Here is a 23741-nt window from a genome sequence, read left to right as displayed (position 1 = left end):
GTAGAAGAGGTGTATTCGATGTTAATTTATTGGTTGTATCAGATCAAACTGCCATCATAGGTGTCCCAGTAGTGGTCTCCATGCTGAATGGGCTGATGGTGTGTGTAACCCACAGTTACCCAGGGCTCCTGGTGGTTCCCCAGTCAGTGCAGGACAGCAGCCTGCAGAAGGTGGCCCGCTGTTACAGACATAACCGCCTGCCAGTGGTGTGTTGGAAACACCCCCGCACCAAAGCTGTGCTGCTACGATCCGGAGGCTTCCACGGCAAAAGTGTGGTGGGACTCTTTAAGTCCCAGAACCAATCTTCAACAGGTACGGTACACACACATACAATACCAGTCAAAGCTTGAACACATACTCATTTCAGGGGTTTTCTTTATTTTACTATTTTCTACATTGTAGAATTATAGTGAAGACATCAAGACTGTTAAATGACACATATGGAAGTAAGTAGCCACCCTTTGCATTGATGACAGCTTTGCACACTATTGGCATTGTCTAAACCAGCTTCATGATGTAGTCACCTGGAATACATTTCAACTAACAGGTGAGCCTTGTTAAAAATTAATTTGTGGAATTCCTTTCCTTAATGTGTTTGAGCCAATCAGATGTGTTGTGACATGTTAGGGGTGGTATACAGAAGATAGCCCTAAGTCCATATTATGGCAAGAACAGCTCAAATAAGCAAAGAGAAATGACAGTCCATCATTACTTTAAGACATGAAGGTCAGTCAATGTGAAACATTTCAACAACTTTTAAGGACACCCATAAGAAGAAACATGAGCATTGGACATTAGACTGGTGGAAGGTCCAAATTTGAGATTTTTTTATTCCAACCGCCAAGTCTTTGTGAGATGCAGAGTAGGTGAACAGATGTGTTGTTATCACCGTGAAGCATGGAAGAGGAGGTGTGATGGTGTGGGGGTGCTTTGCTAGTGACACTGGGTGATTTATTTAGAATTCAGCATGGCTACCACAGCATTCTGCAGCGATACGCCATCCCATCTGGTTTGCGCTTAGTGGGGCTGTCATTTTTTTTTCAACAGGACAATAACCCAACAGAACTCCATTCTGTGTAAGGGCTATTTGACCAAGAAGGAGAGTGATGCATCGGATTACATGGCCTCCACAATCACCTGACCTCAACCCAATTGAGATGGCTTGGGATGAGTTGGGCCGCAGAGTGAAGGAAAAGCAGCCAACAAGTGCTCAGCATATGTGGGAACTCCTTCAAGACTGTTGGAAAAGCTGGTTATATAAAATGCCACCGGAGCAGAAGGCAAAAGTTTTACTTTCCCCCAACCGATTGTGTTTTTTTGTTTATCTGCATTGTTTAACTTATTTTTTTACTCTTTGTACATAATGTTGCCGCTTAGTCTCTTATGACTGAAAATAAGAGAGGCCAGAGAGCGGGCTGCCTGCTGAGAAGTTGGTGATCAAATAAACCCCCACTTCCCTCAATTCTGCTAGCTTAATGTGCAATCTTTGGACAATAAAATCGAAGAGTTACGCTTAAGATTAAACTACCAACGGGACATTAAAAACTGTAACATCTTATGTTTTACGGAGTCGTTGCTGAACAATGACAACATCAATATACTGCTGGCTGGTTATACGATGTACCGGCAGGATAGAACAGCGGCGTCTGGTAAGACGAGGAGCGGCGGTCTATGTATGTTTGTAAACAACAGCTGGTGCACGATATCTAAGGAAGTCTCGAGCTATTGCTCACCTGAGTTAGTTTCTCATGATAAGCTGTAGACCACACTACCTACCGAGAGTTTTCATCTGTATTCTTTGTAGCTGTTTACATACCACCACAGTCAGAGGCTGGCACTAAGATAGCATTTAATGAGCTGTATTCCGCCATAAGCAAACAAGAAAACGCTCACCCAGAGGCGGCGCTCCTGGTAGACTTTAATGCAGGGAAACTTAAATCAGTTTTACCAAATTTCTATCAGCATGTTAAATGTGCAACCAGAGAGAAAATAACTCTGGAGCACCTGTACTCCATACACAGAGACGCATACAAAGCTCTCACTCACCCTCCATTTGACAAATCTGACCATAATTCCATCCTCCTGATTCCTGATTACAAGCAAGAATTAAAGCAGGAAGCACCAGTGACGAGATCAATAAAAGAGGTCAGGTGAAGCAGCTGCTAAGCTACAGGACTGTTTAGCTAGGACAAACTGGAATATGTTCCAGGATTCCTCCAATGGCATTGAGGAGTACACCACATCGGTCATTGGCTTCATCAATAAGTGCATCGATGACGTCGTCCCCACAGTGACCGTACGTACACACCCCAACCAGAAGCCATGGATTACAGGCAGCATCCACACTGAGCTAAAGGCTAGAGCTGCCGCTTTCAAGGAGCGGGACTCTAACCCTGAAGCTTATAAGATATCCCGCTATGCCCTCCGACGAACCATCAAACAGGCAAAGCATCAATACAGGACTAAGATTGAGTCGTACTACACCGGCTCTGACGCTCGTCGGATGTGGCAGGGCCTGCAAACCATTACAGAATACAAAAGGAAGCACAGCCGAGAGCTGCCCAGTGACACGAGTCTACCAGACGAGCGAAACTACTAATATGCTCGCTTCGAGGCAAATAACACTGAAACATGCATGAGAGTAGCAGCTGTTCCGGACAATTGTGTGATCAGACTCTCCGCTGGCCAATGTGTGTATGACCTTTTAGACAAGTCAACATTCACAAGGCTGCAGGACCAGACGGATTACCAGGACGTGTACTGCGAGCATGCGCTGACCAACTAACAAGTGTCTTCACTGACATTGTCAACCTCTCCCTGTCAAAGTCTGTAATGCCAACATGTTTTAAGCAGACCACCATAGTGCCTGTGCCCAAGAACACGACCGCAAGGCATTTGAGGGTAGTGCGAACGGCCCAGTACATTGCTGGGGCTAAGCTTCTTGCCATCCAGGACCTCTATACCAGGCGGTGTCACAGGAAGGCCCTAAAAATGGTCAGATTCCAGCCACCCTAGTCATAGAATGTTCACTCCTCTACCGCACGGCAAGCGGTACCGGAGCGCCAAGTCTCGGTCCAAGAGGCTTCTAAACAGAGTCTACCCCTAAGCCATAAGACTCTTGAACAGCTAGTCAAATGGCTACCCAGACTATTTGCATTGCCTCTCCTCTCCACACCTCTGCCACTCTCTGTCATCTATGCACAGTCACTTTAATTAACTCTACCTACATGTACACACTACCTCAACTAAACATTGACTCTGTACCGGCACCCCCCTGTATACATATTTTTTTTACTGCTGCTCTTTAATTACTTGTTCCTTTTATTTCTTATTCTTATCCGTATTTTTTAAATTGCGCTGTTGGTTAGGGGCTCGTATGTAAGCATTTCATTGTAAGATCTACACCTGTTGTATTCGGCGCATGTGACTAGTAAAATATTTGTTTAACACTTTATTGTCACTGCTGATTCCGTATGTGTTATTTCATAGTTTGATGTCTTCACTATTATTCTACAATGTAGAAACATCTAAAACCCTTGAATGAGTAGGTGTTTCCAAACTTTTGACTGGTACTTTATATTACTTACGTACACCATACGGAATTTAAAGGAATTGCATTAGACAGTCATGTTATAAAATGTAGGCCATTGATGTTGAATACTGTATGTCTAATGACTGGTGTCCTTTCCCTCTAGCCCCTGCCAACTCTTCTGAGTTGTCCAGTAGTCTGGAGCAGGAGAAGTATCTTCAGGCCATCCTCAACTCCATCCCTGTCTACTTCAAACTGAACGGCAGTAACAGTCTGTCCAACCACTCTCTCATCGGCCTCTCACCAGGTACCCCTGCTCTGGGCTCTGCTCTGGGCTCTGCTCTGGGCTCTGCTCTGGGCTCTGCTCTGGGCTCTGCTCTGGGCTCTGCTCTGGGCTCTGCTCTGGGCTCTGCTCTGGGCTCTGCTCTGGGCTCTGCTCTAGACTGGTGGTGTTCTTCCCACTCTGTCACTATTGTTTTCGTGTGTTTGTCAGTGTTATTCTGCTGATTATCTTAGTAAGGTTTCCTCTGGGCCACTGCCTGCTATTTATGTTGTGTCCGTTGTGTTTGGAAGGAACTGCGGCACAATGTTGTGGTTATGTAAGAGGAACAGGACACCCAGGGGTCACCCTCCATCCATCTCCCCAGACTTCACCCCACCGCCAAGTGCCAGTCCAGAGAGCTGTGTGACCAGCACATACCCTACGCAAAGTCAGCGGGATTCTGTTTCCCATGTAACCACAATAGATATTTAGTCTCTGGGAACTGGATCAAAACGCACCTTGAATCAATGTCAATTGCATCCATCTTCCAGCTTTAAGATCTACGTCTGCAGGGATCAAATTGTCTTAAAGGGAGAAATAGGATTCGCAAGGCTTGATAGCTTCAGACTTTCTGATTATGTTCAGATCCGCTGATTGGAACTTAATCAATGGGATACGATTGTCGGGTGTGAGCCCAAGGCTTAGGCCTAATTTGAAACACAGCAATCAGTGTTTTTCCCCCTAAATGTAGGTAATGCAACTCTCTGTTCGCTCACCTAATTGAACTCTTAAGTAATCCCTCCTTGTGTTATCATTTAAAAATGTGTCCTAATCTCCCAGGTCTGTGTCCATTTTGTGACTTATCTGAGACGCACTGTGGGGTAGTTATGTTCTCAGATCCTGTGTCTGACAAATATAGATGGTTAGTCATCCAGGCATGGTTTTCATTCCCTGTCCTCTCTGGGTCTGTGTTACTGTGTTTGTCCTGGTTACAGCTGAATGGTGGTGTTATCCCCATTTCATGTCTGTGTGTCCTCTTCAGGCAGTGAAAGGAGGACGTCTAGAATACCAAAGATGGCCCCCGTCCATTTGGACATGCCCTTCTCCAACAGCTTTGCCAGAGGAGGTGAGTGCTGTACCCACGTGTCACTTCTTCAAAGTCCAATATATCACACTGCAAATGGGGCGGCAGGGTAGCCTAGTGGTTAGAGCGTTGGACTAGTAACCGGAAGGTTGCAAGTTCAAACCCCTGAGCTGACAAGGTACAAATCTGTCGTTCTGCCCCTGAACAGGCAGTTAACCCACTGTTCCCAGGCCGTCATTGAAAATAAGACTTGCCTGGTTAAATAAAGGAAAATAAAAAAATAAAATGCAGTCCTGGAAACATACTGGGCATTTTGGTCTATGACTCAGCTTTGTTACCTAATTGTGCCATGCCAGATAAATGTGACCTAGTAGTCTGGTATGTCCAGTGATGATGTGTCCTAGATTTTCTGGAAATTATAAGATGTCTGTTATTGGCATGCAGCTGTCTGCGTAATGGTTTATCTTCTCTGGAAGTTGAAGTGCACAAGTGTATTGTTAGGTTAGTTGCCACTGTTCCTGTAATATTCAAACACAAGATTGCTACACCCAAAGATGACTTTCACGGTAATTGCCAGCAGCATTAAGTGGATTTTGATTTGTCTTCTAAATAATCTTCAAATATTTCAAATAACATGGGGCTTCTGAGGGATTTTGATCATCGTCTTTGTTTCAACACAACACCATGGTCTACTATGTCATGCACGTCAACCCTTATTCTGTTCATCTCAAGACTGAATTGCAAATTAATATTTACTTTGCTATTCATATCTTTCTACCATCCAACCCTGTTGGTCTCTTAAGTTTGGAGCCTAGCTCCCCATGTCCTGGCCCCTTGTTGTAACCACCCAGGTGACCTTATGACTGCGTGCCACGCTATGTTGCCCCTACGGTTGGGGGATTGAGTGTGTGCTGGTATGTTATGTCCATCTGATGTTGTGATCTTTCTGTGCCCTTTTCCTCGTCACCCCGTACCCATTACCTGCCAGTGCTTGGGTACAGGGATAAGCTATTCACTCACTCAAACCAAAAACCTGCCACTAAGGGGATCATCCAAAATCAAGGTATAGTGAAAATGTCCACTCTATTCAGATCTCTCCCCCCTCTTACTCCACCCCTCTTTATTAACATCTTCGTTTTATTTCCTAGTCATTGATCCTACAGTGGTTCGTCCTTTAAAAGTTGCAGCGTACTGCAGCACAGGTTCCGTGGTGCCGCAGAATTTGATGGCACGTTATTTAAGTGCCAACCACTGGTACCATTAATGCTAGTTTGACCATCAGATGCTTTGAGAAGGATTTGATAGCCTTCAATAGTGGCTGTACTAGAGAATTTAAAACCCGGGTTTCCGTTAGGATGGAACAGAAAATATGGCGCTGTACAACGTGATGGTCGTGAGTAGGCTACAGTACTTTGCTATTTAGCTAAAGAATCCCTGTGTCGTGCGGATACGCGGGAGACGGGTTCAATTTCCACGACGGGGAGGAAGGAGTAGGCTATCTTTGTAAATAAGAATTTGTTCTTAACTGACTTGCCTAGTTAAATAAAGATTACACTAAGAACATAACATTTCTAATTGTAGTCTAACCAATTCCTAAACAGAGTTGGAGGCTATTGCTTGAAATCCTATTGCTTCTAACTTCAATATGCTCTTTAAATAGATAAGCCCTACATCACTTTTAACATCACATTACTCAACACTAGTGAGACTCATGTCGCCTATGGTAGGCCTACAGTATATTGAAAAATATGATGTGACTCTCCTCCAATAATTACATGTAGAGGATTGGAGGATTTTAAATTAAAACCAAAAGCCGCTTCATGGGTCTCCCGGTGGCGGCCGGCACGGTATCTGTAGCAACACATTTTGCATTGTGATGCAGTGACTTAGGCAGCTGCGCCACTGAGGAGGCCCCATCCACAAAGTATCAAAATACAGAGAGGTGTTGGTAAAGGTATATTGTCCTGCTAATAGCCCATAGTGGGCTATTATAATACTGTACATGGTGTCCAGGTCAGGATAACCAAAACAGTTTTTAATAAATAAATATCAGAAAGAATGTTGGTACTTATTTATTTTGATCCAAAGCCATGAATGAGTGAGTCACTCATGTAGGCGCCCCTATATGACTGTGCCATCAACTTGATAGTATATAATGTTATTTCGTTTTCAAAAACACGAAAGTGGGTGATTGAATAAAGGCTTAAATAATGTTTGTAAAGGCCAAAACATTTATTTCTGTTTTTAGAGGGAGAGAAACGCTGAGGCAGTTGTGTGGCGCCCTATGGGACTCCCAATCACGGTCGGATGTGATACATAATACTTTTTGTGGTGTTATGTTTTGCCTTTTCTGGTGGAATAAAATGAAATTGCAACCAATCACTGCCGGTTTTGATACAGCCAACCTAACTTAGAAATACATTTGACAATGAAATCCTCCCCCTACCCTCCTAGGCAAGTCTATTGTCCAGCTACCTGCTAATAGCCATAATGGCGCTGTACAACGTGACTGTGTGTGTTTTAAGAGTATTTACCAGTAAGCAACAATTTGTTACCTTCATTAGACAACTTTGTTCCAATATTTCTGTAATTCAGTGATATTTATTCCCATCGTAATTCCTTATGGATCCGTAACGATTATTAGTGCTACCCAGTGTGGCGGGGTGGGGGTCCATCCTCCCCCTTCCTCCTCCCTTCCCCATGAGCTAGGTCTATCTTCTGTGCGCAGCTCTGCGGCCCATCCCGCGTGCTTTCAGTGGATACAGCTGGAGAACTACAAGGCAACCCCATTGACCAATATATACTGTCATGCTAATAACATGGTTAATAATATCTGTGAGAATATCCATGGGGCTTTTTTAGAATTCTAAATTAATAATAATAATCTTTGTTTAAAATAACAGAAAATGAGTGAGGAAAAATGTCATTCTTGAACATGGGGTGAGACATTGTTACTCATTTGTAAATAAAGACAGTTTGTTATTTAGAATGATTTCTGTTTTTAGAGAGAGAGAAACCAGCATCTGTAGCAACACAGCTTGCACTGCTATGCAGTGTCTTAGACCGTTGCGCCACTCAGGCGCTGTACAATGTGACTGGTCGGCAGTGAGCTACAGTACTACAGTAAGAGCAAAATAATCCTAATAAAATAATAAAAACCTTAGTGTGACAAGTTTTAGTAAGTAATACTGCACAATTATCAGTTTCTATTTCGTTTTGTCACCCTTTCATTGTCAGTTAGAGACACAGTAGGACCCAAAAGCATAATCAGTGCTCTCCTAACTCCCCCTTGCCCTGGTCTGAAGCAGGGTACCGTACTAAACCACAAATGACCTCTTAAGTACCGCAACAATCACAAATTGTAGTGGAGCAACCACTGTATGTAACCCACGCTCATGCCTCCTGTACCAGTTAAAAACGTATCCTGTGTCTGGTGTGCTCATCTCTCTTTTGAGTAATAGAGAGTATCTCTGTGGAGATTCATAGTATCACCCATCACTTCCTCTTTTGATACACTTGGGCAAGGCTGTGGTTCTTCTGTGCTGGAAAATAATCTGACTGTGGTCCACTTCAGGGTAAATGTGGTCCACTTGTCACTGAATGTGATGTCTCAGCAGTTGTGGATGTGGTCAGTCAGCAGTCTTGGCCCAATGGGAGGTACTATGGGCTCAGCTCAGTCATGACGGGCAGCTCGGGAATGAGGCCGCTGTGGCTTAACCTCTGCATTGTGTTCAATGTGTGTCCAGCCGTTTTAAGGCCAGATTGGAATTAGAATGTTAGGTACCTGCCTATTGGTTGATAGTTTGATTGGTTTAGAGCTCACTCTAAATTGTTGTAATTGATATCCTGCAGTTTAATTGGACAATGTACTCGATGCCAAAGCTGCTTAAACACTAAATGTGGTGTCCTTTTCCTTATCTACTTACAGCCTGGCTCAGACAGGGCCCCTGAGGGCAGTAACAACAGCATAAGCAAAGTGGAGGAAGTATGGTTTATCACAAAAAGTTCTATGATATACAGATCTGTATTGTAGTTATCTTGGTGGTCGTAGTTTGTCAAAGAGAAATGAGCATCCTTCAGTTTCTTCCCCTTGGATTAGTGAATGAATACATCTGTGCCCGTAGATTTAGAGTCCAAATTCTATTCTTCAATTTATCAATGTGCTATAGTCTACGTCATTATGTGCCATTCTGTCATTATCATTCCGTTATCTGTTTCCCCGGTATGGTGGTCTCGGCTGTTTGTGCTTAACCAACCCCTCTCTGTGGTCATACATTGTCATGTCAAACATAACGACAGAGGAGCGCATGATTATTGAACCAGGCTAGTTAGCGCCTGTGCGTTTCAGCCCTCTACAGGCCTGCGGTGCCAACTCTAACTGTACCTCTCTCTCTCTCTCTCTCGTTCTCTCTCTCTCTCGTTCTTTCTCTCTCTCGTTCTCTCGTTGCAGGTGTCTGGGCCAGCCTGCGTTCCAGCAGCCGCTTCAGCCAGCACCCTTCTGCAGCCGATGTTGGTGCCAGGCTGGCAGGAAAGGATTTGGCGCCCCCTGCAGGCAGCGAGAGCCTGCATGCCCAGCTCCTCAAACAGCAGGCTGCCCTCTACATTTTTGGAGAGAAGTCCCACCTCAGGGTAAGATGAGAGCTGGGTCCAAACTTTTAGGGGATGATGAGTCCATAGAGAGTGTGTGTGTGTGTGTGTGTGTGTGTGTTCAACGTAAAGCTTTGTTGTTATTGGGACCTTAAGTTAAAATTCTCAGTAGGGGTCTAGATAGACTGTGCCACAGAGTTATGGAGTATTTGTCTATGGGAGGGCTGGTACATTTTTACAGGATGGGGAATCAGGTCACTCCAGTCTAGAATGTGTAACCACTGTTTTGTTCCAGCAGACTACATTTCCAAACTGATAAGGGGACTCTTGATTGCAATTAATCAAAATGATGATTTATTATTAATACAGTCCCACATCTCTGATAATATTACTTTTGGACTGTTGGAACGTTTTGCTCGTTTCAATGACTTGTTTGAGTGGAGCAATGTGTCTGTGTTGAATGTGAAATTGATATTCTTTTCCTTGGCTAGAAGAGGTTATAAATAAATGTGAGCGTGGTGGAGTCGCCAGCTGTACGGGTGGCTGTGATTGGCCAGTGGCCACATTGACAGAGACAGTCTTCTCTTAAATGAAACTTCTACTTCATTTCATAACAGAAGCCCTATTTTTACCTCATACAGTACGTCCCAAGTATTTAATATGTTCCCTATCTTTGTCTTCTGCTTTAAACATTTGTTTATTTTTGTCAGTCAGTTTCAGGTGTCTTTTAATCGGTCTTTCAGAGTGTTATTTTAATGTCTGCGTCTACTTGTGATAGTTGACTCTTGGGGACTGTTAATTTTCAATGACATTTCTCTTCTTTTGTCAGGGCTTCAAACTGGACTCTACTCTGAACTGTGAACTGGTGCCTGTGGACTTTGCTGACACGCGCCAGATCAAAGGTGCCTTTAAGAAGCTGCTGAGGGCCTGTGCTCCGAGCGCTACGTCTTCAGACACAGAGGACTCCTTCCTCAAAGCCCTGGAGGACTCTGAGTGGATCCTCCAAGTGAGCTCCCATCACATACACAAATACACCAACACACACTCACCAATACACATACATACACACCCTCCTGTGGTTTCCACAACAACTCACTCACCCTCAGTGAGAGATCTGTGAGAACGAGCCAGCGGCGTGATCTCTATGATCTTCCTGTGTGACTCTGACCTCATCCTATATTCCCTCCTCATCTTTTAAGCTTATTTCCCAAGGGAAATGATAACGATACAAACAGACATGGAGAACTACCAAATTGTTATCATAGTGACCCTCGCAGCCTATGGCCCTGCATTAAATGTGTCATAAACCACAGAACAATATTTTCTAGGAGAAGCCCTGCTCAGGCTCCACACAGTCTTCACAGGAACAGCTTAACGGCATGAACTGACTGTGTGTGTGTGTTCCCTGCAGCTTCACAAGCTTCTGCAGTTGGCCCTGATTTTGGTGGAGCTGCTGGACAGTGGCTCGTCCGTCCTGCTGAGTCTGGAGGATGGCTGGGACATCACCACACAGGTGAGCCTCACGCACGCACGCACACACAGTTTCCCCCCCAGCAGGAGTAGTGGAAGAGGGGGACTGGGGATGTAGGATGGTGGGTTGGAGAGAGAGGGGGACTGGGGAGGTAGAAGGGTGGGTAGGAGAGAGATTGGGACTGGGGGTGTAGGAGAGAGGGGGACTGGGGAGGTAGAAGGGTGGGTAGGAGAGAGAGGGGACTGGGGATGGAGGAGTGAGAGGGGGACTGGGGATGGAGGAGTGAGAGGGGGACTGGGGATGGAGGAGTGAGAGGGGGACTGGGGATGGAGGAGTGAGAGGGGGACTGGGGATGGAGGTGTGAGAGGGGGACTGGGGATGGAGGAGGGGACTGGGGATGGAGGAGGGGACTGGGGATGGAGGGGAGACTGGGGATGGAGGAGTGAGAGGGGGATTGGGGAGGTAGGAGAGAGGGACTGGGGATGTAGGAGGGTAGGAGTGAGACGGGGACTGGGGATGTAGGAGTGAGGGGTGACTGGGGATGTAGGAGTGGGGGGGACTGGGGATGTAGGAGTGGGGGGGACTGGGGATGTAGGAGTGGGGGGGGACTGGGGATGTAGGAGTGAGGGGGACTGGGGATGGAGGGGTGAGAGGGGGACTGGGGATGGAGGAGTGAGAGGGGGACTGGGGATGGAGGAGTGAGAGGGGGACTGGGGATGGAGGAGTGAGAGGGGGACTGGGGATGGAGGAGTGAGAGGGGGACTGGGGATGGAGGAGTGAGAGGGGGATTGGGGATGGAGGAGTGAGAGGGGGACTGGGGATGGAGGGGACTGGGAATGGAGGAGGGGGACTGGGGATGTAGGAGGGTAGGAGAGAGAGAGGGGGAAGAAAAGGAAAAGAGACACCTCGGCTGAAACGTCTACACCAGGGGTGTCAAACCTACGGGCTGAGGTCCAATCCATCCCGCGGGTGGTTTGAGTAAAAAATCTAATTAAAACAGTTGTGTGTGTTTATAAACTCAGCAAAAAAAGAAATGTCCTCTCACTGTCAACTGCGTTTATTTTCAGCCAACTTAACGTGTAAAGATTCAACAACTGAGACATAAACTGAACAAGTTCCACAGACATGTGACTAACAGAAATTGAATAAAGTAACAGTCAATATCTGGTGTGGCCACCAGCTGCATTAAGTACTGCAGTGCATCTCCTCCTCATGGACTGCACCAGATTTGCCAGTTCTTGCTGTGAGATGTTACCCCACTCTTCCACCAAGGCACCTACAAGTTCCTGGGCATTTCTGGGGGGGAATGGCCCTAGCCCTCACCCTCCAATCCAACAGGTCCCAGACGTGCTCAAGGAGATTGAGATCCGGGCTCTTCGCTGGCCATGGCAGAACACTGACATTCCTGTCTTGCAGGAAGTCACGCACAGAACGAGCAGTATGGCTGGTGGCATTGTCATGCTGGAGGGTCATGTCAGGATGAGCCTGCAGGAAGGTTACCACATGAGGGAGGAGGATGTCTTCCCTGTAACGCACAGCGTTGAGATTGCCTGCAATGACAACAAACTCAGTCCGATGACACACCGCCCAGACCACGCCCAGACCATGACGGACCCTCCACCTCCAAATCGATCCCGCTCCAGAGTACAGACCTCGATGTAACGCTCATTCCTTTGACGATAAACACAAATCCGACCATCACCTCTGGTGAGACAAAACCGCGACTCGTCAGAGAAGAGCACTTTTTGCCAGTCCTGTCTGGTCGAGCGGTGGGTTTGTGCCCATAGGCGACGTTGTTGCCGATTAGGTCTGGTGAGGACCTGCCTTTATAACAGGCCTACAAGCCCTCAGTCCAGCCTCTCTCAGCCGAGCTCTGATGGAGGGATTGAGAGTTCCTGGTGTAACTCGGGCAGTTGTTGCCATCCTGCTCCTGTCCAGCAGGTGTGATGTTCGGATGTACCGATCCTGTGCAGGTGTTGTTACACGTGGTCTGCCACTGCGAGGACGATCAGCTCTCCTTCCTGTCTCCCTGTAGCGCGGTCTTAGGTGTCTCACAGTCCGGACATTGCAATTTATTGCCCTGGCCACATCTTGCAGTCCTCATGCCTCCTTGCAGCATGCCTAAGGCCCGTTCACGCAGATGAGCAGGGACCCTGGGCATCTTTCTTTTTGTGTTTTTCCAGAGTCAGTAGAAAGGCCTGTTTAGTGTCCTAAGTTTTCATAACTGTGACCATAATTGCCTACCGTCTGTAAGCTGTTAGTGTCTTAGCGACTGTTCCACAGGTGCATGTTCATTAATTGTTTATGGTTCATGGGAAACAGTGGGAAACAGTGTTGAAAGCCTTTACAAATGAAGATCTGTGAAGTTATTTGGATTTGTACTCATTATCTTTGAAAGACAGGGTCCTGAAAAGGGGATGTTTCTTTTTTTGCTATGTTTATATCATTTTTTGGGGGGGGGACAACCTCGATATACTTGAAATGGCTAAAACGAAATCGAAACTGTGTAGCAGTGATAATTAGCTAATAATCAACTAAATGAAAGCTAGACATTCAGGAAGCATAGAACATTTTAAAAATGATGGATAGAGGCCAATTTTGAAGAAAGATAATACATTTTCCCTCCAGACCTCGTTCAAGACTGAATCTGGCCCCCATGGCAAAATGAGTTTGACAACCCTGGTCTACACTTACAGATAAGGAAATAGGTCATCATATTATCAGGTCAAATACAAAGCTACGCCTTTAGTTTCAACGACTTATTTCCAAAGTTGTTCTGGCACTACACTACCAGACCACCTGATTAGTACTCCATGCTGAAATGTGGTGAAACGATGCTGAGGCTGTAGGGCCCTTTGTCATTATATACGGATTTCAATCGTGAAAGTGCTTGTTTTTATCCTCAGCTTTTTTTTTTTCTGTTTGCTCAGCGTTTTGTCACATTTTTGCACTGTGAGCTCACATTTTCCATGCTGTCTTGCTAAGTAAGTGTGTGTTATTGGGGATGGCATTGTGTGTGTGTGCGCGTGGCCTCCAAATGTGTTTACTGGGCCCGTAAAGCCCAGGGCTAACGTGTAAAAGCACAGGCGCAGCCTCGCTTCCCGTGCCTGGCCGTGTCAGGCCCAGAGCATCTTGCTCATCATGGTGGGGCCTGATCAGCCTTGCTCCAGGAAATGGGCTCCATATGCCTTGGCTCTTCAGTCTCCTGACCAACTCATAGACACCCAGCAGAGGAGAAGCAGATCCCTGTGTTTCTCGCTCTCCCCTCTTTCCTTTCTAATAGCCCCCTATTCAGTGATGGTGCTATGGTCATTTAGGAGCTCAGGTCTGTACTGGGGAGGACCGCAGGGCTGTGATGAAGATACCTTTTCAGAAAGCCCACTGTTTTTTTGGAGGGTACAATGGTGCACTAGAGAGGGATCGCAATCTGTTTCCCTCATTCATTCCACATGCGTCAAGGCTCATCGGTTAGCTGGAACAGCAAGGGATCCAGGCCAAGTGCCGACAGCATGTGTACAGTCAGACGACATGCTCTTACAGAAATCAGCCCTAACCGTCCCACTGCATATAGAGGGAGAGGATTCAAACCACAGACAGGAAAGTTAGTGTAACAGAACAGGGAGAACAGAGGTTACTGGTTTGGAAAACAGGGTCAATAGAGCCCTTTGCTGGTCACCTACCCCTCTGCCACAGAACTCTGAAGTCCATGTCATGCCATCGACAGTTGGCAGCTTAGTCAGTCTTCAGTTTTAAAGGACTTCAAGAGTTTTTTTTATTTAATTTTTCCCACCCTCTAACTCCCCCTGTATCTCTTTCTCTCTCTCTCGGTGTCTCTCTTGCCGATGTTCTCTCTCTTTCTCCCTCTCCCTTTCTCTCTCCCTCCAGGTGGTGTCCCTGGTCCAGCTGCTGAGTGACCCGTTCTACCGGACTCTGGAGGGCTTCCAGGTGCTGCTGGAGAAGGAGTGGCTGTCCTTCGGCCACAAGTTCAGCCAGCGCTCCAACCTGACCCCCAGCAGCCAAGGCAGTGGTTTCACGCCCATCTTTCTGCAGTTCCTGGATTGCGTGCACCAGGCAAACCTTGCACACCCACCTCCAAGGCCCCACACCCCTTTCATTAACCCCCCATCCACACACCTCTTCACCCCCTCTCCTCACTCTACCTCCTCTATGAGCTCATCACATTCCTTCATCGAAGAGGAGGAGAGAGACTCAGCTGTCATTATCTATGGACTCAGATGAGTTTTTATACTCTGCATCCCCCCCAATCGGATAAGTAATTTAGACAGAGTTGTACGCTGGGGAGTTTCAGCTGCAGTGCTGTTGCCCAGATGGTCTGTGAACCCCACGGTCAGCGCTGTGCTTTCCGTGCTAGTGTGTTTCACCATCCCCTATGCATTTCCTCAGTGTTTAGAGCACTGAGTGGGAAAATTGCAGTTGTGGGGATTAAAAGTCTCTCTCCTCGGAAGGCGAGGGGGGGGTTGTGAGGATGATGTGGAGGGTGCAGCTGAAGTGGATTGAGTTTTACATGCTCAAATGCTAACTATAGAGAACGTTGTGTTTTCTGTCTCCCCGCGGGTCCGGCAGGCCAACTCCCATACACTTACATCAACACATAGTTTCTGAGTTTGTCTTTTGAAACTGGAGGGGCGTCTGCCAAGGAGGCCTGACAGAGGTTCTCTGGGGCCGAAGTGCGATAAACAGGGAGTTTGATGAGTTTCTGAAAATAGAAGTTCCTCATCTCAGAAACAGCTGTTGTTTTCGCCAGTACGCCCAGATGGCCCAAAACATGCAAAAGAGCGGCAAGGTCCTCTTGCTTGGCCGCTGCTGCACATTGCTGGACGGGGACGCTGCCTTCTAGCTCGGCCCTGCTTTTGTCTGAGAATGATGTCAGTCACTGGCCTTTGCTCCCTGGTCTCCATTTTATTCTGTCAGTAATCGGGAGCGTATGTATTCATAATGGACCCATCTGTAGTCATAACACAGGGACATGATCCAGCCATCACAATGTGTCACCTTCCTCTCTCTCGCCATCTCCTCTCATTGCAGATCCAGGACCAGTGCCCTTTGGAGTTTGAGTTTAATCAGCACTATCTGAAGTTCCTGGCATACCACTACATCTCCAACCGCTTCAAGAACTTCCTCCTGGACTCCGACTACGAACGCCTGGAGCATGGTCGGTATAGTACAAATACAGTGTAAAGGGATGATTTAACAGTAAGGCCATTAAGATCTGTACGTGTATTTAAAGTCTTTGGCAGATTTGCCGGCTTCAACAGGCAGAGTGTTGAAACTACTGTTCTGTCTGTGAAATGATGGTGTGTAATGATAGTGTAATGGGTCAGGTATTTCAGGATACTGACATGTTGCAGTGACGCACTTCTAAATTACCTAGATCCTATCTCTTATCTTAGATCAGGGATTTGTCAGCTAATCGTGGTAGTGTGTCTCGGCCTGTTGAACAACCTCACCTTTGTCTCACTCTTCAAAAGGCACATTGTTCGAGGACAAGCCGGGAGACAAGCAGGCCAGGAGGGGGGTCTGTATCTGGGAGTGTATCAGCAGAATGCACCGGAGGAGTCCACTGTTCTTCAACTACCTGTACAGTCCCACAGAGGCTGAGGTGACTGCTTGTCTGTGGCGTCTTTGTTTGTGCGTGTTGCAACTCCCCAAGCACTTTGCTGCCATCTCTGATACAGCGTTGGTACTTCATTCTGTTTGTGTATGTCAGCCAGATCCCCAATGGCCTTTTCTCTAGTTCACCCACTGACTCACACTTACGCACACCCAAGTTCTCCTGTTCTGGACGTCCTCGGGAGAACGTCCTCGGGAGAACGTCCTCGGTAGAACGTCCTCGGTAGAGATACAGGGATCTTCACACTTTCCAGAGCAGCCAGTCCAGCTCCTAAAACTTCAGTTGTCTCCCAGATGACATCCACAATGCTGGATGGCCAGTCTGCCACTATCTTGCACCAGACGATGCCTTATTGTGGTGACCTTCCTGTGTTCCTCTCCCAGTCCTGCTGAATGTTCTGTAGCAGACTGTTGATGTTGGTGAAGACCGTGAGTCACAGGCCCAGGAGAGCCCAGCTGAACTCTGTTAGCAGTTTCTTATCAGTGTTATTCGGGATCATTTAATATCTGTGGTCGTAAAGGAAGCGTCTCGCTTAGCCTCTTCCAACTCCCTGACAGGGACTTTCTGATGTTGCTGTTTAACTCTGTCTTGGCATATGTCTGGTCTTCAACTTCAAAGTCCATCCCAATGGGTTAGTTGTGTTCATGGGAACCGCAAATCCTCTTCCCGCTGGCCAGCGATCGCGGTGGCTGTACCCATTATTCCAGGGGCGTATAAATCAGCAGGAGGTGGAGGAAAACAGCCTGCATGTTTGTGCACCCCGGGCCCCGACGTGATTAAGTGCTCAGGGAAGTGTTAGGTCCGGTGGGCCACATTCTTTCCCACTGGCTATATACAGTGGTGTGCTCACTGAGAGATTGGACAGATTCACATCATTGGGGAAAGAATTCTACTCTACAGACTTGATTTCAAACAAGCCAAAATAGATGTTTGTCTCATGTATTATCAGTGTCAACATATCAGATTATCATAAGTTATTTATTTGTTTCATATGTTATTTAGCCGGTGCTCAAGCCCTCTATCAGCATCCCTGCTTTGAGGATGTGGGACTTCTTCACAGGGGAGACTCTGTGCACAGGCCCGTCCTATGACTGGAGGATGCTGGCTGTCAGGTCGGAGAGCATGGAGGAGACGGACACCATCGCTACCAGCAAGAGGAGGATAGTGTGGCCCTGCTACAGCAGTGTGGGGCGCGCCCAGCCTGACGCCATCACCAAGCTCCTGGCTGTGAGTTCTAAAAGTCTGAGTTGGGATGATGTTATCCATGCCTGACTATGTGCCTGACACTGAGAGCCCTATTGTTGCAGGACATAGAGCGGCTGGAGGGGGAGATGAGCCAAGCACCAGAGAGGTGGCAGGCCACTCTGGAGAGGGTCCGAGTCAGTATCCAGGAGGACCTCAAACAGGAGGGAAATGTAAGACAAACACAACGCACTTTCCCATGTTTTCTCCTCTGCCCCCGACTCCTGTTTCCCATAAACCTCACTTAGCCTGAACTCCGCTCATTTACTGGACGGTTCAGCTAGACAGCATTGTTTGACTCGTCAATCTGTGACTGACCATCGGGAGGATGTTTTGACTGAGGTGTCATGGCTTTTCTTATTCCATCCGTCCTGTCTGTTTTACAGCTCCGCAAGCAGTCTGCGTCCACCTCGGGGCTGATCCCCACGTCCAGTCTGCAGGCGTTCCAGAGACGTTCCATACTGCACCTGCCTGACACTGGCTTGGGGGAGGACACCAGCCCCATTGCCACTAACGGGGTCAACCGCCGGGCCGCCACACTCTACAACCAGTTCACCCCCAAGAACGAGGAAAACAGGTGGGTCTCCACTCCCAGCACTGAGACGGCAAACAGGGACCGGGACTTCCAATTAGTCCTGTTTCCTCACCCAACTCTTCTGTAAAGCGTTGACACACAGACAGAATCTCTCTACCAAGCAGATGTTTTAAATTCATCTTAATGGTGTTTTTTTTTTTCAGATCGTTTGAGGGGATTCTTTACAAACGAGGAGCACTGCTGAAAGGATGGAAACCTCGCTGGTTTGTTTTGGACATTACAAAACACCAAGTGAGTATTACAACATGTTGTATGTTGCTACCAGTCTGTTCCAGGTAGTCTCCATTCCTATGCCAGTGGTGTTATATGTGTGTGTGATGTCCCAGCTGAGGTACTACGACACGGGGGAGGACACTAACTGCCGGGGACACATTGACCTGGCGGAGGTGGAGTCAGCTCTGATCGCCACCCCCACCATAGGAGCTCCTAAACACATCAGTGAGAAGGCCTTCTTCGACGTGAGTGTCTCTCTGGTTCTCCATTCCTCTGTCTGCTTGTGATCTGTTCTGTGTTCTGTGGTAGAATACACTCCAGCCATGGCAGTATCAGGCTCTGTCTGCTTGTGATCTTTTCTTGTGTTCTGTGGAAGAATACACTTCAGCCATGGCAGTATCAGGCTCTGTCTGCTTGTGATCTGTTCTGTGTTCTGTGGTAGAATACACTCCAGCCATGGCAGTATCAGGCTCTGTCTGCTTGTGATCTGTTCTGTGTTCTGTGGTAGAATACACTCCAGCCATGGCAGTATCAGGCTCTGTCTGCTTGTGATCTGTTCTGTGTTCTGTGGTAGAATACACTCCAGCCATGGCAGTATCAGGCTCTGTCTGCTTGTGATCTGTTCTGTGGTAGAATACACTTCAGCCATGGCAGTATCAGGCTCTGTCTGCTTGTGATCTGTTCTGTGTTCTGTGGTAGAATACACTCCAGCCATGGCAGTATCAGGCTCTGTCTGCTTGTGATCTTTTCTTGTGTTCTGTGGTAGAATACACTCCAGCCATGGCAGTATCAGGCTCTGTCTGCTTGTGATCTGTTCTGTGTTCTGTGGTAGAATACACTCCAGCCATGGCAGTATCAGGCTCTGTCTGCTTGTGATCTGTTCTGTGTTCTGTGGTAGAATACACTCCAGCCATGGCAGTATCAGGCTCTGTCTGCTTGTTCTATGTTCTGTGGTAGAATACACTTCAGCCATGGCAGTATCAGGCTCTGTCTGCTTGTGATCTTGTGATCTGTTCTGTGTTCTGTGGTAGAATACACTCCAGCCATGGCAGTATCAGGCTCTGTCTGCTTGTGATCTTGTGATCTGTTCTGTGTTCTGTGGTAGAATACACTCCAGCCATGGCAGTATCAGGCTCTGTATGTCACATCCCACCTCCTGTCACTGTTGAACCATTGGTTGGGTGTTGTCATTGCAGCTGAAGACCACCAAGCGAGTGTACAACTTCTGCGCCTCGGATGCCCAGAGCGCCCATCAGTGGATGGATAAGATCCAGAGCTGCATCTCTGACGCGTGACCTCTGAACTCCCCAGCCAGGGCGTGGTCAGGTCACAGCATTAGCACTAGGTGCAGCAAGGTGGCTGAGCGCAGAGACTGTGGGCACATATATACAGTGCATATTCAGCTCTGTCACCATGGTAGTGGTTTTACCATGAGGACCACAGTGATCTAAGTGCCTGTTAGTGGAGGCTATGATATCCATCCATCCATCCTGCTGCCTTGCAGGACTTCAGGCAGTTGTCTGTCTGACAGCTTTGGCATAAGTTGATTAATGTGCCCCTGTCTCTGCCATCAGCTCTCTGTACTGTTCCTTGTTACTGCTACAGGGATCAACACTTCTAGTGAAAAGTAAATGGCTGAAACGGATGCCTGAGCACTGCTAAGTATAGTTTATGCCATTTCAGTTGGAAATAGATAAAAGCAATAGCAGTGGCCATTTTAAACTGTGGGTTCAATATATACAGTAAACTAAGATATATGAAGCATACAAGAGAATTTATTTCAGATATTTTACAACGAGGAAAAGGTATTGCTGCTTGATGAAAGGTCTAAACCACCGAAAACTCAGAGGTTTTGAAAATGCACAATATGACAAGGCCATTTGTTTGCACTTAGTTCTATAATATGCACTCCATATAGAATGATAGATTTTCTTACTGAAGCGAACAGCCAGGCAAAAGGCATTACTTTATGATGATGTACATAAGGACCTTTTCTTTATTATACAAATTGGCAGAGAAAAAAACACTAAAGTTCCAAACATGTTCCTGACATTTTATATTTAAGCAAGTGATGCCCTCTATTTTTAAACATACACTATGAATGTTTTGACTCATGGATAAGTTTGTTCTTGTAATGTAAATTATTATTTTTATTCAAAGAGTAACTCATGTTGTTAAAGTGTGGTGGCTTAATGTTTTATGTAAATACTCATGTGATATTTCCTATTTTTTATATATAACATGTGTATGCTTTTCTAATCTTAACTGTAATAAGACCAACTTTACAATTCTGCATGTTGGTATGTATTGTCTTGAATGTACAAGTATAGCCTGTCTTTTGATGAGACTGACTATGAGCCATTGTGTGTTCGATGAAGGGGAGTTGACTATATTTCTCAGAATATCCAGAAAGACTGTCTTAAGGGCTTTTAAATAAATCTGTCAGTGTGGTTTGTTTCATCTGTTGTCTGTCTGCATCTTCCAGTTTGAGATAAAAAGAACATCAGTCATTTCAGAAGCTATTTGAGAAGATGTATGTTACTGTATCTTTTGTACCATGTTTTGTTGATACTAATGTTTTTTTTGGAAATAAATCAAGAGTACTTGAACTCGCCAGATGATTTGTGTGATTATTTTACAGTACATATGACAGCTGCATATATTTGAGATGAAGAGAATTTACTAATGATGAATTATGTGGCTACTGATGAGTGCTTTTTTTCAATCTTACAATAATAGCCCTTTAGATGCCACCTACATCTAAAAGGGATGAGGGCATACTCTGGCGCCATAAGTCTCCTATTGTAGGTTGCAAAATACCTCATTTATTTGCAGATAATAGGTTACAAGATATAGGGAACAAACCTGAACCTAATCTAAGCCACTTGAAATAGGTTTGGCTTGTTATGAACCTCTCCTCTTGTTAAAAATAGTCTCTCTTTTCTCATGAAAGGTAAGCAGACACCACTGCAGCAGGATAGTTCATATGGCCCGAGCCAAAACTGGGCTTGGCAAGGATGTTTCACTTCCAACAATGAGTAAGGAACTGGGCAAGAAACCCAACACAGCCACTGGCGCCTGCTTGGCGGGACTCGAAGGCACTCCTGGTCCTGGAGAGACCTGTCCCACAGCAGGAAGGCGGGAAAGCCCTAAACTGAAGTTCTCTAGAAGACATTGTGGACATGTTCCTTATCCTGAGCACTCTCTCCCAGCTGGCTTGTACTGCGAGCAGGTGCAGTGCTGGCTAACATCTGGACAGACGCTTCTCTGGCAGGTCTCTCCATATTTAGCTGCCCCCTGGAGGAGTGGATTTACGCCTCCGCCCATGACGAGAGGGATGAGGCGGAAGTGGGGATCCGGCTGGATTTTCAGGAATGGAGCCGTTGGGACTCCTCAGTCCCTTAAGGAGAGTTAGTGGTTTAAGACTCAACAGGACGACGATGAATCCAAACTCACTGGTTCACCGCTGTGATATGACTATTTCACAAATAGATTGTCTGTGATAGTACATAATCCAGGACATGAGGCCTTGTTAATGTTACCCAATTCTCCAAGTGCAACAGTGGATTTGGTAAGTATTCAGACCCCTTTCCACATTTTTGTTACCATTCTAAAATGGATTACATTGTTTTCCCTCATTGATCTCCACACAATACCAAAGCGAAAACCGGTTATTAGACATTCTTGCAAATGTATTCAGACCCTAGGCTATGAGACTTGAAATGTAATGAAGCTGCCAGTTGAGGCCTCGGTTTCTCAAACTAGACACTAATGTACTTGTCCTCTTGCTCAGTTGTGCACCTGGAACTCCCACACTTTCTATTCTGGTTAGGGCCAGTTTGTGCTGTGAAGGGAGTAGTACAAGATCTTCAGTTTCTTGGCAATTTCTTGCATAAAATAGACTGACGAGTTTCAGAAAAGTTTTGTTTCTGGCCATTTTGAGCCTTTAATCGAACCCACAAATGCTGACGCTCAACTAGTCTAAAGAAGGCCCGTTTTATTGCTTCTTTAATCAGAACAGTTTTTAGCTGTGCGAACATAATTGCAAAAGGGTTTTCTAATGATCAGTTAGCTAATCCAAGTTTCATTATAAAGGCTAACACAACATGCCATTGGAACACAGGAGTGATGGTTGCTGATAATGGGCCTCTGTACACCTATCTAGATATTCCAGAATCAATCAGCCGTTTCCAGCTACAAATTACATTTACAACATTAGCAATGTCTACACTGTATTTATGATCAATTTAATGTTATTTTAATGAACAGTAAATGTTATTTTCTTTCAAAAACAAGGACATTTCTAAGTCACCCCAAACTTTTGAATGGTAGTGTACATGTATGGATGGTGCCAGGTTTCCTCCAGACGTGACGCTTGGTATTCAGGCCAAAGAGTTCAATCTTGGTTTCATCATACCAGAGAATCTTGTTTCTCATGTCCTTCTGGAAGGTTCTGAAGCTCTGTCAGGGTGACCATCGGGTTCCTGGTCACCTCCCTGACCAAAGCCCTACTCCCACGATTGCTCAGTTTGGCCGGGTGGCCAGCTTTAGGAAGAGTCTTGATGGTTCCAAACTTCTTCCATTTAAGAATGATGGAGGCCACTGTCATCTTGGGGACCTTCAATGCTGCAGACATTTTTTGGTACCCTTCCCCAGATCTGTGCCTCGCCATAATCCTGTCTCGGCGGTCGTAAGACAATTCCTTCGAACTCATGGCTTGGTTTTTGCTCTGACATGAGCTGTCAACTCTGGGACCTTATATAGACAGGTGTGCCTTTCCAAATCATGTCCAATCAATTGAATTTACCACAGGTGTACTCCAATCAAATTGTAGAAACATCTCAAGGATGATCAACGGAAACATGATGCACCTGAGCTCAATTTCCAGTCTCATAGAAATAACGTATTTCTGTTTTTTATTTTTAATAAATTAGCTAAAAAATCTAAACCTGTTTTTGCTTTGCCATTATGGGGTATTGGGTGTAGATTGAGGAGAAAAATAGAATAAAAAAATAGAAATTAGAATAAGGCTGTAACGTAACAAAATGTGGAAGAAGTCAACGGGTCTGAATACTTTCCGAAGGCACTGTAACTGCAAAAGGTGCAAGAAAAAAAAGATTCGTATT

The 23741-nt window shown here is 46.1% G+C and overlaps 1 protein-coding gene across 1 annotated transcript in view; it reads left to right on the top strand.

Annotated features, from left to right (window-relative positions):
- Nucleotides 1–21229, top strand: part of LOC115112205 (myotubularin-related protein 13-like) — a 168004-nt gene extending 146775 nt beyond the window's left edge. Inside the window, exons 27-42 of the mRNA XM_029639079.2 lie at nt 116–312; nt 3696–3836; nt 4834–4917; nt 5864–5938; nt 9326–9504; nt 10292–10468; nt 10874–10975; nt 14819–15004; nt 15980–16106; nt 16423–16553; nt 17568–17792; nt 17873–17980; nt 18194–18384; nt 18546–18633; nt 18729–18860; nt 19812–21229. Of these exons, the coding sequence (XP_029494939.2) occupies nt 116–312; nt 3696–3836; nt 4834–4917; nt 5864–5938; nt 9326–9504; nt 10292–10468; nt 10874–10975; nt 14819–15004; nt 15980–16106; nt 16423–16553; nt 17568–17792; nt 17873–17980; nt 18194–18384; nt 18546–18633; nt 18729–18860; nt 19812–19910 (2242 nt within the window). The 3' untranslated portion in view covers nt 19911–21229. The remainder of the gene's footprint in view (nt 1–115; nt 313–3695; nt 3837–4833; nt 4918–5863; nt 5939–9325; nt 9505–10291; nt 10469–10873; nt 10976–14818; nt 15005–15979; nt 16107–16422; nt 16554–17567; nt 17793–17872; nt 17981–18193; nt 18385–18545; nt 18634–18728; nt 18861–19811) is intronic.
- The last annotated feature ends 2512 nt before the right edge of the window (nt 21230–23741 follow it).

This window comes from Oncorhynchus nerka, linkage group LG27 (assembly GCF_034236695.1).
Source record: "Oncorhynchus nerka isolate Pitt River linkage group LG27, Oner_Uvic_2.0, whole genome shotgun sequence".
Classification (NCBI taxonomy): domain Eukaryota; kingdom Metazoa; phylum Chordata; class Actinopteri; order Salmoniformes; family Salmonidae; genus Oncorhynchus; species Oncorhynchus nerka.
This window is presented reverse-complemented; position numbering and strand designations above follow the sequence as displayed.